The 19,490-nt window shown below is 36.5% G+C and overlaps 1 protein-coding gene across 6 annotated transcripts in view; it reads right to left on the reverse strand.

The window, feature by feature from the left end:
• The window catches only part of PTPRM (protein tyrosine phosphatase receptor type M), an 839,861-nt gene that overhangs the window by 449,200 nt on the left and 371,171 nt on the right, over positions 1–19,490 (reverse strand). For all 6 annotated transcript variants that reach the window (XM_036244603.1, XM_036244601.1, XM_036244600.1 and 3 more), the window contains exon 5: positions 17,352–17,467. In XM_036244603.1, coding sequence (XP_036100496.1) covers positions 17,352–17,467 — 116 coding nt within the window. The remainder of the gene's footprint in view (positions 1–17,351; positions 17,468–19,490) is intronic.

Consider the following 19,490-nt stretch of genomic DNA (forward strand, 5'->3'; position numbering starts at 1 on the left):
AAATATCTGTAAAATTAATCACTCAGATTGATGCATATTTAAATTTGTGGCATTACCAGTAATTTCAGACAAGTAGAGAATCCCACTTTGAAAAGGTGAGCTAGCATATCTGCCTAAAGACTGGCAACCACTGAGACCTCATGTAAGAGAAATGAAATGAGCAGAAAACAAACTACAAACGTCTAAAGAAGGCAGGGAGGAGGAGGAGAGTGGTGGGAGGACTGAAAGGATAAAAGGAAAAAAGAGGAAAAAGTGAGACAACAAAGCAGAAACGAGTGGGAACAGAGCAAAGGCAAGTTCACCAAGGAATGGAAAGGCATTGGACAAGCCACAGGAGAAAGAGGGAGCCTGACAGAGTAAAGACCCAGTGATCCTGCTTCTAGGAATATACCCTAAGAAACCTGAAACACCAATCAGAAAGAATATATGTACCCCCATGTTCATAGCAGCACTATTTACAATAGCTAAGATCTGGAAACAGCCCAAGTGTCCATCAGTAGACAAATGGATAAAAAAGCTATGGTACATATACACAATGGAGTACTATGCAGCTGTAAGAAAGATCTCTTATCCTTTGAGACAACATGGAGGGACCTGGAAAGTATTATCCTAAGTGAAACAAACCAAGCAGAAAAAGAAAAATATCACATGATCTCACTTATTTATGGAATATAATGAACCTAACAGTCTGAGGAATAGGGTAGACCCAGAAACATGGAAGTAGAGTACAGACTGACAACCCTCAGAAGAGGGGGTGGTGGGGGGTGGGAAGAGATAAACCACAGAACTTATATGCATGTATGCATAACCAATAAACATGGACAACAGAGCTGGGGATGGGGATGGGGGGATGGGGAGGAGGGTGTCAATGGGGTAAAAAAGGAGAAACATCTGTAACAAAAATTAAATTAAAAAAAAAAAGACTCCAAGATGGAAGGGACAGAATGAGAGCAACCAACAGCCCAAACACTAGAGGAATACCTAAGTCACATGGGAGAAAAGGGCAACTCTTTGGACAATATTTATTCTTTTCCTTTGAAATCCTGACATTTATACTTTCATAACAGTTTCCATATTTTTTGATGCTGAAAAATGTGTCAGGTTCAATAGTAACTTTAGGTTCTATCTTAGTTCAATTATCATACAGACTGCAAACATAATGAAGCAATCCATAGCTGGGTTAGTGGAGGAGAAATGAGAGAAAGTCCTCAGAGTACCAGGTAGGAAGAGAGATCTCTCCCTTCACTTTGTTAGTGTCAAGTCCTATTTCTTGGGCAGCTAGGAAAGGAGGAAGACAGCATTTATGGCCGTTGGCAAGGCCTCACGCAGATCGTCTATGATGTCACTGTGGACAAGAGGGCAGCAATATGGTACAAATGCCAGGCAAGTTGGGTGGACTAGAAAACTGTGAACTACTACGGTACACGGCTGCTTGTGGGTGTGGGGTGGACGTATATTTCTGGAGCGTTGGCACAGGTCACTTCCTTGATTCCTCCAACATGTCTATTAATGCCTTTGACAAAGTCTTGGATTTGTTTGTCAAATGTACAGGTGACAACCAACACGTGAATAAATAAAATGGGATAAAAGATTCAACAAATCCTAACAATAAATTTAAAACAAGATAAACATCAATCTACATAAATGTAAATCCTATACTTCCTCCTTATAAAATCAGACTTTGCAAGTACACAACTGGCAATCTGACTTAGAAGTAACTTCACCACTTAAAAGGTACATGAAGATTGGGCAGTGGCTATTTGAAAAACGGAATTCAATTTTCAGTTGTTTTAATAGAAATAAATTATCTGGAGAGGCAGTGCTAAGAAATACCCCCAGAAGACAGCAGTATGTTACTGGAGCCCCACTTTCTGAGGAGCATGCGAGTGATGGGCTTGCTCAGACCATGAACAGAACACGGAGTGTTCCTCTTTTCCACAGGTGAAGAGCTGGTTAGAGCCTAGACACAGATGACTCAAGAGGGAAGAGGACAGTTGTCTTCCAATAGAAAGACCAGGCTGTGTAAGATGGGAACTGTACTTCAATGCCATGGCCATGGGGCTCTATCATTTATCTGAAACTTGGGGTAAAATGTGGTTCAGAATTCAGATATGTTTTTAATTTTAAAAAGGTGTATATACTGTATATTATGTGATGTCCTCAGGAAGGCCTGAGCCAGCACCCTAAACTAGACACATTAATGTTTCTGTATCGAAAGATATGAATATTGACTATGAGGAGGAAAAACAGAGGTCATCAATAGCTTCACATCAGTTCCGATCATGTTCTGTCACCAAATGAATTACAAAAATGGGCAGGTTTTGCTGTTAAATGAGATATGGAAAATGTTCAGTTTTTAGATTAGGGAATAAAAGAGTGACTAACCTCCAAGAATGTACACATCCAGTCTTACCCACCTGCACACACTGTCACCATTTCCCTAGTACACACACTCCAATTATCACTCTAATCCCCCACCATTCAGCTCCAGCCACACTGGCTCCTTATGTCTCTTTACCACCACAGTACATTCCTCCTGAGGAACCTCTGCCTTCCTCCTCCAGGAATGTTCTCCCCAGCTTTTGCCCACAGATAACTCCTTCATCTCCTTCCAGTCACTGCTCAAATATATTCTCAGTGAAGCCTACCCAGACCCTAGATTTAAAACTGAAACTGCTTGTACATGGCACTGCTTATTCCCTATCTGCTACGTAGCCTCTCCTAAATGCAACTGACTACTTGCTAACACAGTTTACTAACTTATACTCATTTCCCCCATATTAGAATACAATTCCACAAAGGCAGGGTTCTTTGCCAGGATTTTTTATTGCTGTTTCTCTAGCATGAAAAACATGCCTGGTGCATGGTAGGAAGGGGCTGATGGTAATATTAAAAGGGATTTAGGCACTGAACGGATGACTGAACAAGTTGATTTTTAAGATGCGTTTTGGTCCCCAGATACCCTTTCTTGGGTCAGAATTAAACAGGGAAGTGTGGGGAATAGTGGCCAACCGGTGTTCTCTGATGCAAAGAGGTATGAAAAGGCACATGAGTCCCTTTCCCTAGGTTCCTTTCCACATGACAGGGATGACCAGACTGGACAGTGTGTTCAAAACCTCCAGTATTCCTGGCATCTAGGAGACTACGGGGAGATTCTCTGTTATTCTGGCAGAACAAAATGATGAAAATATACATTTGGGTAGAGATAGCAAATTTGTCAGCCAGTTCTCTTAATTTTCAGTTAAAAAGAGGCTGTCCTGCCAAGAACTGAAGCTCTATGTTCTTAATACCATTACAGCAGGACAATGAGAAATCACCAAGGATGGGAATTCCTTTTGTTCATTACAGTCTCAGAAGTCACTGGGAGAGAGAGCCTACGACACAACTGTCCAGAACAAAACCCCGTGCTTAGTGCAAAGCATGGCACCTGAATATCCATGGTTGTTAAAAAAAAACAAACTGCTGACTGATTTTGTTAACTTAACAAAACCATCTAATGGTCATATCTGAGAGGAAATGATCTTGGTGGGTTAAACACAGCTTTTTGTAAATGCAAGCGTATCTTTAAATATGCATGTATTTCAATTTGAGCAAACTAGGAAAAAAGCACTTATAGTTATTTAAATTAGACTTCAACCCTTTTTATGCAGTGGACTCACTCTAGGACTTCTAAATGAGCAGTGATTTACCAGCAAAAAGATACATATTATGCCTTTCAGAAATAGTTCCACAATAATCAGAGCAATGTCGGAAAGAAATTGAGGTCTGGGAAGTTAGCAGCACTTGGAGCAAATTAATCAATCCCAGGCATTTTGTAGCCCCTCTGAGTGCATTAGCTTAGGGGAGATATGGGCCAGTCACCCTTCCTTAGCCATACAGGTGGGGATTAAATTGCACTCTCATTTATTCAATAGGGAAAATAGTCTCTATTATCCTACTTTCAAATATGCTCATTTGTAAGATACTGATTGAAATTCTTAACACTGGGTCACTAATAATACCAGCAGGGCCTGCAATAATTTTGTTTAAAACATTTTATGTAATATAAATCCACTAATAATTGAACACCTCATCAAATCTACTTTCTGGAGCACATGTTTATTATTTTAATTAAAAAAAAAAATAAGTGCCGACCTTTGATTTCTAGGCCATAACCAAGCTAACCCAAATATTTCAGTTTAGAACACGAGAACCAGAAGTTCTTACTTATATTATCATATACTACAAATATATATTCAAAAGTATACTTTAATTGGCTAATGGATATAGCCAATATGCAGGTATCCAAAGTGATTATATAAACTTAGTAGCTCATTCTGATATTTAGACAGAGTTCACTTAATTATATATTTGTAATATTTGAAAAACATTATTTAAGCAACTTGAGTTTAAATTTCATTTAGTTTATCCAAATAATATAGGCTATACATAATAAATGCAGTAATTATGAACACCAATGAAATTAGAAGTTCTTCAGTCTTAAAATGAAATATCCAACTGCTGACTGGATTATCCCAGCCACATCAAACTAAGGAGACTGACACTGACTGACATTTCCTTTTGAGCTGAAGGTTTGGGTGTGGAAGGCCCTATTTATTTAAAAACTATAATAATGGCACTCTAATATAAGGAAGAGGGCAGTTCTTGCATAATCGTTCATGATCTAAAAGCCTAGGTTAGTCATAAACAGCCTGCTAAGAACATCACTTTTTCTCAATCAGTATACCTTAAAACACATAACTCTTTCTTAAAACACATAACTCTTTCTGAAAACATGGTTGAAAAAAGATAAAGATGCAAGATAATGGAGGCTAAAAGCCCTGTAGTTCTGAATTTGAATTGGAATTGTCAGAATGATCTCAAGACACAGATTTTATTTTTAAATGTGTGTATGTGTGCATATCCTAGCTTTGTCTAATGGGAAGATCCAGAAATATTAAGTAGCAGTAATGAGTACCTCTGTGGTCAGATTATAATTTTTAATTACCAGTTTCTACTGAAAAAGAATCTGGTTTCCCTGAAGAAATGGCTGATTCTAGGTCATTAAGGTAGAAAATGTAAAAATATAAGCCTGAAGAATATTGTCACACCAGAAAGCAAGCAAGCTATCTTAGATGCCCAGGACAGGGAACATCCACCCTGAGTAAGCCCCACTGTTCAAGGGTGGAAAATTTGAACAGCCATAAAGATAATAAGTATGATAGATCAAAACACATCAAATGTGTTTAAATCTATAAGTTGATGATAATGATAATAAAAACAAAGACGATAATACTAATAACCCCCTTGGTCACTTTTAGGTGATGTTAGTAAAATATCTTGGAATATTTTGGAAGCTTGCTGAAAAATACAAAGCATCAAGTATTTATGCCATCTTCCCTTTACAATTGATATATCAGGGTAACCCAAGAGTCGATATGAATGAGCTCTTCTTTTATAAGTATTTTAGCTGTAACACAAACAAGGACTGAGATAATCGAGCCATTCTACAACCTAATCTTTAATGAATTAATAAACCTAGGAATAATCATCAGTGGCTGATAACAGCACAAAAAGAGACATAATTTGCTAAAAATATCATACTAGTCAGAAGAACACATTAACTGACATTACTAGAAGGCAATGAGAAAAACTCAAGATATGGGAAACTGTTCAGGACAAACACAGTTTCAACAACAATAATAACCACCATTAATAGGGGAAAATGGATAGAGAACCTAAGATAAAAAGGACTTAGGGGATAATCATTCAGTTGGAAAATATAAACTTTACTGCAATCATAATACAAAGAACCTGCTAAAAGAAATAAAGTTAATGCAGTCAAGGAAATATGAACACTGACTTTTTCTAGGACTTACATAGTGATTATTGCTATTATGATTTTTTTTTTTATCCTCACCCGAGGACATTTTTTTCATTTTTTATTCAGACAGAGTGGGAGGGAGAGAGAGGAAGAAAGAGAGAGAAACATTGACGTGAAAGGGACACATCGAGTGGTTGTCACCTGCACGACCCAACCAGGGCCGGGGACAAACTGCAAGCAAGGTACATGCCCTTAAGCGGGAACTGAACCTGGGTCTCTCTGGACCACAGGCTGATGCTCTAACCGCTGAGCCAAACCGGCCAGGGCTATTGCTATTATTTTTAAGGGCTCTTATCTTTTAGAGCAAAGGTCTGAGGCTCAATCCATGCCCCCACCACTGGCATAGCTTGCAAGCTAACATCAAAAGAACAATATTTTGTGACAATGAAGTGTATATGAAACTTGAATTTAATCATCCACACATAAAGCTCTTTGAACATGGTAACATTCACTTTTTTTAAAATCCTCACTCAATGATATTTTTCCATTTATTTCAGACAGAGTGGGAGAAGAGTGACAGAGGGACATCGAGACACATCCAATTGGTTGCCTCCTGCAAGACTCTGACCAGGGCCGGGGACTGTACTGCAACCGAGGTATGTGCCCTTGACTGGACTGAACCCATGACTCTTTGGTCTGCTGGCTGATGTTCTAACTGCTGAGCAAAACTAACCAGGGCCTATTTTTGTATTTTTGAATGACTATTTTAACTATGATTATTTCTCCAGAAAAAAAGATGGTTTTGCTGTTGGGTTATATATACTCTAATGCTAGATGAATCAAAGAACCATTTTGTCAAGGTATCATTCACTTCCTGAAAAAGAATCAAGCCATTTATATGGTAAAGGTTCCATGACAGTAGAAGAGAAATTATAGTTTGGCAAAGGAGACCATATCCCAGGGCTAGCAGCCTTATTCTGCAGCAACATTTTCATAAGTAACAATCACATACCTGGCCCCCTGAACGTGTATGATATACATTTCTTGAATGAAAGTCATAATTTGCTTCTAAATCTTAAGAATAAACAGGAACCACACCAATTTGTCCCCTTTCCTTTGTGCCTAGTGGACATCATTTCTTAGAGACAAACATAATTTTATTACACTTGGGCTGTAGCCAATTTCCTTCCCTTTGAATGAAGGGAATGGAGGATGACATTTTTATAAGCAGAAGAGAATAATGAACTGCTTTATGATTTCAAAGTTCATCCTCTGTAGAAACTCCCCGGCTGCCACTGTGTGCCACTCAGAGATGTCTATGGCCTTGTCTCAAACTGGGTCACTCTAGGACTATAAGCAGCATGATTTGTTCTGTATCCTATTTCTGTAGTCTTCAAGAAATTATTCAAATTAAAACCCATCAAAAATTATCAAATTTTCTTTCCAGCTCAAGGAAATACCTCAGTAAACTTTCCTCTTGGTACATGATTCCAGATTACCAGACTGAAAATTTTCTAGGACTTTCAAGGCCACCTAAGGCAGGTACATAAACCTCCTAGCTGAGTCATTTTCCTTCCCCACCCCCACCCCATTCCAGAAAGAAGAGACAGAGAGGGAAAACCTAGAGATCCTAACATTCTCCAAACTTCCAGGATCCTTGCTCCAAGACCTGGATCTCTAAAAGGAGACAGAAGAGGTCGAGTGTCAGCATCCTCGGCTCTCAATCATGGGAATTCCAAAGCGCTGTCATTTCTGTCTTCCCTTTTCATGATAGAGCTGCAGATTCTTGGAAGCAAGACAAACAAACTTTTTGATAAAACCAGAAAAGAAACAGAATAAATGCTTCTATGGTTCTTGGGCCCAAAGCAAGCAGCCTTAAAGTTAGTAGTTCCCGCCTTTCTCTTCTGCTCTCCAAACTGAACCATCCTGACCTGCAATTTTCAAAGTGCAATTTCACCTCCTGGAGGCCCAGATGCCTTTAGATTGCCATGGAGAACAAAGCCCACTGATCCAGCTTACCTAGTGCATCCTACTCAAAACATCAGCTTCATATAGCTCTTTTGACTGAATTAGGTAATATCACAAAGTAAAATTTATTAATTAATTTCTCCTAGAATCTTCCTACACATATCACACTGTTTCATCAATGTAAAATAAATCTTAACCTGCAAATTAAGTAAATAAAAAATCATGCTAAATTAAAACACATAATATATGCTTCAAAGGCATTTGATGGTTTTGGTCTAAATGTTCAATATTGTATCATATCTATGAGCAATAATGGATGCAATTTCAACAAGTCATAATTTTAAGGAGCAAATGGTTCCTATAGCAACTGAAGACAGTCTTTTTTATGTATTCTTGGTATTTTCTATGATGGTAAGTGATGTTAAATTTATGCTTTAATATATATGGCGTAAAATACCCAAGTTAAGCTTGCCCAGGGAACCGTAATTTTACTTCTTTCCAAATCATTTTATAGCTTTTATATATAATAGCAAAATTGTTCTCATATACAGTTGTAATTTTTCCCTCATTATCTATAAATGAAACTAAAAGCCACCAAGAAAGTTTGACCAAATGTATACACCCCTTAACACAAAAGCCAAGGCAAAATTCCACATATGTGAATATAACTGTAATTTTAAATTCTGATAAAAATTTAATTATCAGAATAAGTAATAAGTTAATTATCACTTAAATTACTACATGATATTTAAGAATCAATGCAGAAATATCTATGTCTGTGTATCATACAAGAGGCGATATGGTTAAGAATGTAGATTCTGGACTTACAGGGCCTGATTCAAATCCCAGCTCTTGTTACTAGCAATGGGCCACTGGAAAAAAAATGATTGAAACTTCCCAAGTCTCTGATTCTTTTATAAATGGACACATAAAAAAGAGAGTTGTCTTAGGGATCAGTTTAGGGGAAAAAAATACCTGAACATAGCCTAGCAGAGTATCTTACACACAGCAGTGTCCAGCAAATGGAGTTGTAATTATTTTATTTCAAACACATCTGTTGAAGTCAGTAAAATAATGATATTAATAAAATTTATAATTTATTGATTTTTGAGCACAATTCTATAGGTCATAGGAACTATCCTTATGAGAATCATTTTAAGTTACAAAAATCTCAAGATTTTCCCTTTTCTCTCAAAAATAGGTCTAAAATTATCTGAGCTCAGAAAAGGAACGTGAGAAATTTATTAGGCTAGTGAAAATACTTTTTTAACAATTGGGTAGTTTACACCCAGTTAAGTGGAATTATATAGCAAACTCTCAAAAGAAAATAAATCTCTGGGCCAACAACTAAAAATGTTTTGATCCCAAGTGAGTATTATTTTTTAGAAAATAAAGCTTCCAAAATTAAGAGCTCATATTGAATTACATGTCATACAAAAAAAAAAAAAAAAATGAGTTGGGTAGGCTTCATTCATCAATTACTGTGACATAGGCCTGTTGTCATGGTGAAAACGCAAATGGATTATCTTCAATAGAGGTATATTTTGATTACATTTAACTGAGGTCCTATAGCAAGACATTTTTAAAAACAGGAAATTAGAAAACAACATTTTCAACAGAGTATATAAGTTCCTAGGAAACGGGTACACAAAACAAAGGCTCAGGAAAGACAATATATTGATTACATTTGTTTCTAAAATTACTCTAACTTTGAGTGCTATTTGCCTTATATTCTGAAACAGCAGGAAGTACCACTAGGCTCTGTATGTCCCTCTCTCCTCAAAGACCATCATCTCTCTGGAAATGAACCTAAAACAAGCATCCTAGAAAGACAGACAGAGTTTGTGCCTGTTTCTTTCCTGGTCTACTATGGACCTTTGAGATTCACCTGATGAAGAGACACATGTTTTTTCAGGCAGTCAGTAAACCACGAGCTGATATTTACTGAGTATCTGTTATGTGACAGGTATTCTAGATGATGTGTTTCCACACTGTTTTTAATGAGTACTTCACAGTAATGTCTCCTGATTTTCTTTTCTATTTCTATAATTGATGCATGCTAAGAAATCACTTTGAAATGCTACTCTGATGCCTTACTTCTAATAAACACCAGGCTGTCTGCTAAAGGAGTAAAACTCAAATATATTGTATTATAATGTTTCTAAAGTTAACACAGACATTTTCACAATAAGTCTGAGAATATCTGATTCAAAGCCCAATTTTACTTGAAATACAAGGTTAATCCATGAAGAAAAATGTGCACAGAACAAAATTTACTAATTTGTAATAAGCAAAGTATTTATATTTATAATTGATGTCCACAAGCAAATAAATATCATGATAAATACATAATAAATGATTATGTTAAAATTTCCAACATTTTCTGGGCTTGTTTTCTCATTAATAAAATAATGAATTTAATTTAAAGACTGTTCCACATTCGGAAGTTACATTATTTTGTGATTCTAAAATGTAAGCCATTTAATAATGACAGGGGTCTCTAAGATTTGTGAAGAGAAAATGATTATTTTCCAGGTTTCCTTCACCAGCTGCTATTCACTCAACATGCACATATGAAGTCCTGGCTTGATCAAAGATGCTATTCATCCACTGCTGAAAAGGATCCTCACTACCTCTCATCTCCACTGCCTCCTTGCTTTCTGCTATTGTTCTGAAAGCTGAAACACTTTCATTCCCCACCCACTTCTGAGTTTGATGTTGTAGCTGAGGGCTGGAGACCAAATATTTGTGTCCCCCTAAAATTCATATAATGAAACCTAATCCCAGTATGATGGCATTGGAAGTTGAGCCTTTGGGAGATAATTAGGTTTCGATGAGGTCTTGAGAGTGGGGCCCTCCCACGAAGGGATTAGTGCCTTTTATAGGCATGACAAACCCAGATCTCTCTCCATATATAAGGATGTAGTGAGAATAAGGCTGTCTTCAGACTAGGAGCAGCCCTCACCAAGAATCCCACTATGCATGCTGGCACCCAGCTCTTGAGAAATGAATGTTTGCTGTTTAAGCTACCCAGTCTGTGGTAGTTTGTTATAATAGCCCACGCTGACTAAGACACTAAGAAGAGTAAGGAATGAAGGAGCTTCTGAAAAGTATCAAAAATGAATTAAATAGCGACGTTAAAAAAATGCTCACACTGGACCAGATACAAGAGAAGAGGGAGAGGTAACTGTGTTCCCTGGAAAAGAATGTGTACAAGCCATCTTCAGATTTATAGACATCAACACCGTCTTTGGTGATCATCTTTATTTATTGAAAGGCTGAAACAGGTATTATAAATATTCCTTCTCAGAGAAAAAAGCATATGTAAGAAAATAAAATTTAAATATTTAAGAAAGAACATAGTAATTTTAATATAATCATATACAGCTTAAAGAGTCAAGGAATACTTAAAATATATAACTCAAATTTTACATCAGCAAATAATCTATAAATATAAAATAGAACATCTACAATTTAATTTTCTCTTCTCAGATATATGTGTGTATATGTGTGTGTGTATATATAAATATAAATATATATATATATAATATACTAAATATTTCAAAATGTAAGCTCCACAAGTGACCATAAAGTTGATAATAACAATAAATATGGTCATGTTTTGGGTGCTTGAATGATTTTATAAATATATTTCATTTGACTATCTCCCATGGTTACATACATGTTGTATGCATAAATTGGCATATCTGATAGCATATAGCAAGTATCTTCAACAAATCCATTGCACATCAATTTTTTACTATAAAATAGTTTTATAGATGCTGTCTTCCTACTGTAACTGTCTGCAAAGTGTTTTAAGTACTTTGCAGCTATAACAATAGATGTTCATACACTGTGTTTTATTTTGTTGTTCTGTATTCTACAAAAACCGATTCCACATTGGCAATAACCTGTGTGGCCCATAGATGCAACGAAGAAAATATAAGCAGATGGGACACATCTGTTAATCATAAACATTTCTTCATTAGTGTCATCATCAGATTTATTTGTGTTATGTTTTTGTAAAAGATTCTGACAGTGATCATATTTAATCTATATTTAAAACAATCAAACCACTGGCAATTTTTCTTAGATGTGGATCAATATGTGCATGAAATACATATGGACTTTTTAATTTTGTCAAGATGACTTCTTAATGTTAATCATGTAATGTCAGTCACATCCAGATTCTTGGAACAAAGTGGTAAGTGCATATTGCCTATTCACCTAGTATTAGGATATGAGAAGACAGCATAGTAGAGTGGAATCAATCAGTAGTAAAGTAAAAGTAAAGACACAGAAGTGTACTCTTCCTAGCTATGCCATTTATCTTTGTGACCACAGACAATCCTGTCCCTCAATCTCCTCATCCATAAAAGAATTATAATACAATGTGATATACCATGAAACTCTGCAAAATGCATGTGGTAGAACTCAAAAAATGGAACACAAACACAAATGCCTGGAAATGCTGATACTCCAAAATACCGATGTTCCCTAAATGCAGATATATTATTACTTTATAAATCTTAACTTACTATTGGGAAGATTCAAATTATTTTATTTATTTGTTTATTTATTTATATGAATATTTATATATGTGTGTATATGTATACATTTATATATATGTATATATATTTGTATTCAATTTTCTGCCTGGATCTCAGAATTATTTTGAGGATCCAAGTGGGCTTATATGCAGGAAAGTATTTTTGAAAGTATTATAAGATTAGTGTAATAAGGAAGAAATGTCCACAGTCATACCTCTAGACGAGACAGACTTAGTCCATGATTCCAGATTTCCTTCTCCCCACATCAAAAGAATGGCCTGAGGCAAGGACTGGGGCACAGCACAAGAGAGCAGGAGGGCTCTGTGAAACCATCACCTGCTGCAAATTTTCATTAGTACTAGAAGCCACTCCTCACATACAGGATAATAGAAACCATCATTACAAATGAAGGACACTAGTTTTATTTTACCAGCTATTAAAAAACAAAACCAAACCAAAAAAAAAACCATCTCTCCACAAAATGCCTATCCAACCACAGGAAATAAATCATTTAACGGTAAATTACAAAGATTCACAAACCAAATGGCATACTGCGTCCAGGACAAACTAAGTTTCACTTAGCATTTCAAAGTTACAACAATTCTAGCTTTGTCATCTGCTTCAGGACAGGACCATGTGCGGCAGTAGCAATTACTGACAATAACAAGGGCAAGAAAGGATTGGGCAATAGACTAAGAACGACATTAATGTTATTGAATGTGAAAAAATTTACCAGCACAATGATCAAATTTAATAGAACAAAAGCAGGAAAGATCCCATACATGAAAAATTCAACATCAGAGTCAAATGGGGGCTACTGAATACAGGTACCAGTTATAACTTAAGCTTGCCTTTTACTTTCCTAACTTGGAACATGTGTTGCACTTTGCTTCAGCCTAGTGCTTGTCAATTCTGGGCATACATTGGAGTGATCTGGGAAGACTTTAACAAAATACCGAAGGCAGAGACCTACACCAGAACAATTAAATCAGAATCCTGGTGTGGACCAGATATTAAAAAACAAACAAAACTTTTCATGTAGGGTAGTGAAGTCAAGATTGAGAACTCTGCACTGAGACTCCTCCCCCCTTTTTCAAAATAGCAGCTAGCTTTCTCCCTACATGAAAGATTCTCTTTAACAGTTTTCCACTTTGTAATAGGAAGTAAGGATCTCCAAACCCCAAAGAAATGTTCAAGTTTAGGCATGAACATCCCAAGTCCAAGATATCTTCAAAAACATAAAGAGCAAATTGAATCCTCAACTTGTCTGTACATTCTTGGGAATATCTAAGACTCTGCTGAGGTGAGAGCTTAGACTTTATATTGTATTCTCTCAAGTAACATTGATACAAATATCAGGAACAAATTTTTTTCCATGAAATATTAAGATTTCTAGAGATAAATAAAAAAATGACAGAGTTTCATTTTTAAAAGGTCGTTAATGCAGTGTGAAAACTGCCAATTAAAAATGTCTCATCAGTTACTATAAATAGCTAATCTTGATAGAACTTAATAGCAAACAACCACTAATTAAGAAAATAATTCTCAATCACTAACATCAAGAATCTGAAATAACTGGAAAGTAGGATAAAAAGAAAAAGGTCAAATTCTGAAGAACAGGGCCAAGCAGTTTTCACACATTGTAAAAGCTTTTAAAGTAGTGATTATACAACTTTTAGAGAGAAGGAAACAGTAAAGATGAATTTGGTAGATACAGATACAATTTCAGTTCTCTGCACATATTCTTCCTTGTTGGCTAGGGCATACTCAAATGGACAGAGGATATGAAAAAAGAGGGACATTAAAGCAGAAGGGTGAGAAATTGTGCAGGGGGCCCAACTGTATTTAAGAAGCCTCCTCCAGAATGTAGTCCCCATTTGTCAACACATAAATGACTCATTTTGAATAGCATATTTGGTTATCTTCCATTTTCCCCAGGAATGGAGGAATAAAAATGCCCTTTATTTCAGTTTTGATGATTAAAAGGGATAAGGGATTTAAAAATTATAGTGTCATGCAAATGTGGCACACCACAATCACTGTTCCATAGAAGAAGAGGTATAATAGAAGCTGGAGAGAAGGTGTGTACAGAGGGAGAGTGGGTATTGGGGAAGCAGAAACCAAAGTGAACTGGAGTAGACACACAGAAGGGCTAGAACATGGAGCAGCTCAGGCAGCTCAGTAGCAACACAATAATTAACCAAAACAAAACAAAACCAACTATAGGATCTGTAAGGAAAGAGGGGGGAAATCAACACTATTCTAGGTGAAGAATGAGCAGCCTGCAGATCAATGCTTAAAAGGAAGAAAAATAATAAAATTGGAGAATTTTATGGGAGGGGAAATGAAACCTAGAGTCTAAAGAAGTGTGTAGCACTCTAGTTAAAAGGGGCAGGTCACTCATTCTGTCAGAATTGTTGAGACCATAGATCTACTATGAAATGATCTGCTATGCAAAATGCATATGGTAAAATTGGAAAGATTGTAAAACACAGAAATTATGACTACCCTAAAATATGTCTACCTAAAATTCTCAAAGTTAAAAGATGTAATTAATGTTGTCTAAGGTGAGGTATATTGCTGTGTAAATTCAAATTACAAAAAGGCCTACAAATGTGTATGTGAAAGAAAGGAGAAGAGGGGAGGGAGGGGAAGGAAGGAGAGACGATCCTGGGATTTTACTCTAAAAGAAGAGTAGGGATGTAGAAAACCCCAAGAACTCCATCAAAAATTTACTAGACTTAAATGAATTTGGCAGAGTAGCAGGATACAAAATTAACGTCAAGAAATCGATGGCATTCTTATACATCAATGATGAACTCACAGAAAGAGAAACTAAAAAAAAAATCCCATTTACCATTGCAGCAAAAAAATTAAGATACTTAGGAATAAACTTAACCAAAGAAATAAAGGACCTATTCACAGAAAACTACAGGTCATTGAAAAAAGAAATAGAGGAACATATAAAAAGGTGGAAGCACATACGTTGTTCATGGATTAGAAAAAGTAACATTATGAAAATGTCCATACTACCCAAAGCAATCTAAAGATTCAATGCAATCCCCATCAAAATACCAATGACATACTTCACAGAACTAGAACAAATACTTCAAAAGTTCATATGGAACCAAAAAGGACTTCAAATAGCCACAGCAATCTTGAAAAAAAAGGACAAAGTTGGAGGGATCACTTTACCAGATTTCAGGTTAGACTACAAAGCCACTGTATTCAAAACAGCCTGGTACTGGCACAGGAACAGGCATATAGACCAGTGGAAGAGAACAGAGAACCCAGAAATAGACCCAAGGCAATATGCTCAATTAATATTTGACAAAGAGGGCAAGAGCATACAGTGGAGTAAAGACAGCCTCTTTAATAAATGGTGTTGGGAAAATTGGATAACTACATGAAAAAAAATGAAACTAGACCATCAACTTACATCATACACAAGAATAAACTCAAAATGGATAAAAGACTTAAATATGACTCATGAATCCATAAAAATCGTAGATGAAACTGTAGGCAAACAAAATTTCAGACATACGCAGCAATTTTCACTGATACATTACCTAAGGTAACAGACACAAAGGAGAAAACGAACACATGGGACTGCATCAAACTCAAAAGCTACTGCACAGCAAAAGATACAATCATCAAAATGGAAAGGCAACCCACTGTATGGGAGAGCATAAATGCCACTGATATATCAGATAAGGGGTTATTTTCATACACACACACACACACACACACACACACACATATAGAGAGAGAGAGAGAGAGAAAGAGAGCGAGCGTGAGCGCGAGCTCATACAACTCAACAAAGGAAAGACAAAGAACCCAATTAAAAAATGGGCAGAGGAACTAGACACCTCTCCAAACAGGACATACAAATGGCCAGGAGACATATGAAGAAATGCTCAACATCACTAATCATCAGAGAGATGCAAATTAAAACAACAATGAGGTATCACCTCACACCTGTCAGAATGGCTGCCATCAACAAATCATCAAACAACAAGTGTTGGCGAGGGTGTGGAGAAAAGGGGACTCTAGTGCACTGCTGGTGGGAATGCAGACTGGTGCAGCCACTATGGAAAACAATATGGTGTTACCTCAAAAAATTAAAAATTGAACTTCCATTTGACCCAATGATCCCACTTCTAGGAATATACCTTAAGAAACCTGAAACACCAAACAGAAAGAATATATGTAGCCCCATGTTCATAGCAGCACTATTTATAATTGTTAAGATCTGGAAACAGCCCAATATCCATCAGTGGACAAATGGATAAAACAGGTGTGGTACATATACACAATGGAGTACTATGCAGCTATAAGAAAGAAAGATCTCTTATCCTTTGAGACGACATGGAGGGACCTAGAAAGTATTATCCTAAGCGAAACAAGCCAAACAGAGAAAGACAAGTTTCATATGATCTCACTTATTTGTGGAATATAATGAACATAACAGTCTGAGGAATGGGGTAGTCCCAGAGATGTGGAAGTGGGGTACAGACTAAGAATCCCCAGAAGAGAGGGTAGTGGGGGAGAGATAAACCACAGAATTTATATGCATGTATGCATGAACAATGGACATGGACAACAAAGCTGGAGACAGGGCGGGGAGGGGAGTGGGGGAAATCAGTGGAGGGAAAAGGAGGAACATCTGTAACAAAAATAAATAATTTAAAAAATAAATAAATAAAAGAAAAGTAGGGAATAGGTACTATTTAGTACTTTTATATATTGCTCTTAAAGTAATTTGACAATCAGCTCTTTGAAGCAAGATGGCTAAGCAGAGCAAAGGAAAAAGAAAACAGAAATTCAAAACAAGGTCTGTGTAGAACAAAAAGTAGCTTATCTAGAACTCTTAGTAATCTGGCCCTTAAAAGGAAAGGAATCGGAAAACTCCCCACAGCATCCATCTTCATTAGGGACCTGGCACTGATCCATTTCCCTGGGCCCTTCACCAGGAGGCATGTATTCTTCTCAATGGACTTTCAGTAAACTGGTGAAAATGAGTTACTGACCTGTAACCAGAGCCTGTCCCCTGCCACAGTCTTGCCGATGGCACTGCACTGGAAAGTCGCAAACTGGCCAGCATTCACTTCCACATTCTGAATCCTCAGGAAGTGGGGAGTTCGGGCTACATGGAGAAAAACAATGAAAGGTATTAAAAGTGGAGATCTATAACTAATATGTGTCTTTTTTAATCTATCTGTAATTTCGGGTCTTTCCATTTTGTTTACCTTTAAAGAAAATGATGCTTTTGCTTATCAGAGCTATAAAGATTTCATTATGATTGTAAAAAAGATCATGGAAGGCTTTGGTATGCTCTGTAAAAAAATGAAAAAGCCAAGTGTTCTGGGGTAAAACCAAATAGAAAGAAGATATTTCATTGTTCCTGCTGTGCAAATTATCACAGCTCAGCAGTCTTCTTGTAATAACAGATCTGTATTAATAAAGATTATACTGAAGCCTAATTGATGTTTTGAGCAAAAACATATTAGATATTCATACCAGCAACATGAAAAGAACAGTAAGAAGTTAAATGATGTTGTCAAGGAAACTTTTTAAGCCAAGTACAGAGCTGTGCATAATATATATTTTAATACAACTAATTGGTATGCAGCATTACTTGTATAATATTTCCCAGTTACCAAAAATACTATCCCTATAGACAGACTAAAATTATGCTGGGACTGCCATAGTAGTTTTTGCTGATTCTTACTTCCAGTTCAAGAAGAAAGAATGATTCCAAATGCTAAACAGCATTAAGTCTCATAACACACATTGTCCATAGGGAACAGTTGTTTAAATAAAAGATAATTCTATTTGATATGAGAAGTACACGCCAATTTCCACAGCACACTGAAAACATGTGTCAAGGAACTGGAATGATAGGTCAGGAATTAAATTTTATAACTTTTACAATAAAACTCATCACAATGATAGAGTGAAAGTGTAGCAAGGGGGTGTGGATGGGAGAAATTAGGGAGTACAAAAAGGAAGAGAACAGGACAATAAAGTTTTCTGAGAAGTATGGACAAAGCTGGACAATAACCAGAATAAAATGTTTATGCCATGTGAGCTTTCTCTCATGGCCAACATGTCTTTAGGTCATGTCTTTCAAAGAATGGCGCCCAACTAATGGGTCCCCAAAGATGATAAACTCAAATTAATATTAGCCTGTGCAGAACACAATCAGGAATGGAAATGGGTTGCTATCCAAAAACAAAGAAAAACAGATTTTAATAACAACGCACAGGAAATACCCATTGCTAATTTGGAGACCACCAATAATTCAGACAATGTATTCTTGATGCTTCGCTTTCAAAATACCCCAAAGAATGTCTAAAAATGCAGTATAACTATGTGTCACTGTAATTCTAATATATTAATTTAAAACCTTATGAATTATTTTTCAGTAAGTTAATCAAATTACCCTTGATCCAGAATAACATGATTCTACTGTTTTTATAGATCTTTGTAAAAAGTCCCAAAATCAAATTTCTTTTCTATTCTGTTCCCTAAAAGCTGAAAGACTCACTGTCATTATAAAATAGAAAAAAGTAACATTTTTAGCATTTCTGTGCCAGAAACTTTTCCACTGAATACTTACAAATGTCCAGTGAAAGGGGTATTTTTTCCATTTCACAGATGGGGACGGGAGAGTGGTGGGTACTTGGCTAGAACGTGTCGGAACCAGAGTATACACTGTGGCCCACCAGTTCCAAATCCCAGGCACTGCCCGCTGTGCGGCAACGCCTCTGCAAGCCTTCCACCCTGTGTCTTCTGTTCTCATGCTCCTCAGCCCACCGGCAGGGGCTCCCTGACTGACTGTGGGGATTTTAGGTTCATTTAAGGCCCTTAGCAAATGCTATTTCTTCCATGAAGCTTCCATGGACTCTCTTATCTTGTTGTTTGATTTTTCCAATATCATATATCCTGTCTTATATACAGTAGTCTCCCCTTATCCACAGGGGATACACACTTAGACCCCCAGTGAATGCCTGATATGGCAGGTAATGTTTAATCCTATATATATTATGTTTTTCATATACATACATACATATCTATGGTAAAGTTCAACTTATAAACTAGACACAGTAAGAGATTAACAACAACAATAATATAGAACAATTATAACAATATACTGTAATAAATAA

This window comes from Molossus molossus, unplaced genomic scaffold, assembly GCF_014108415.1.
Source record: "Molossus molossus isolate mMolMol1 unplaced genomic scaffold, mMolMol1.p scaffold_m16_p_6, whole genome shotgun sequence".
Classification (NCBI taxonomy): Eukaryota; Metazoa; Chordata; class Mammalia; order Chiroptera; family Molossidae; genus Molossus; species Molossus molossus.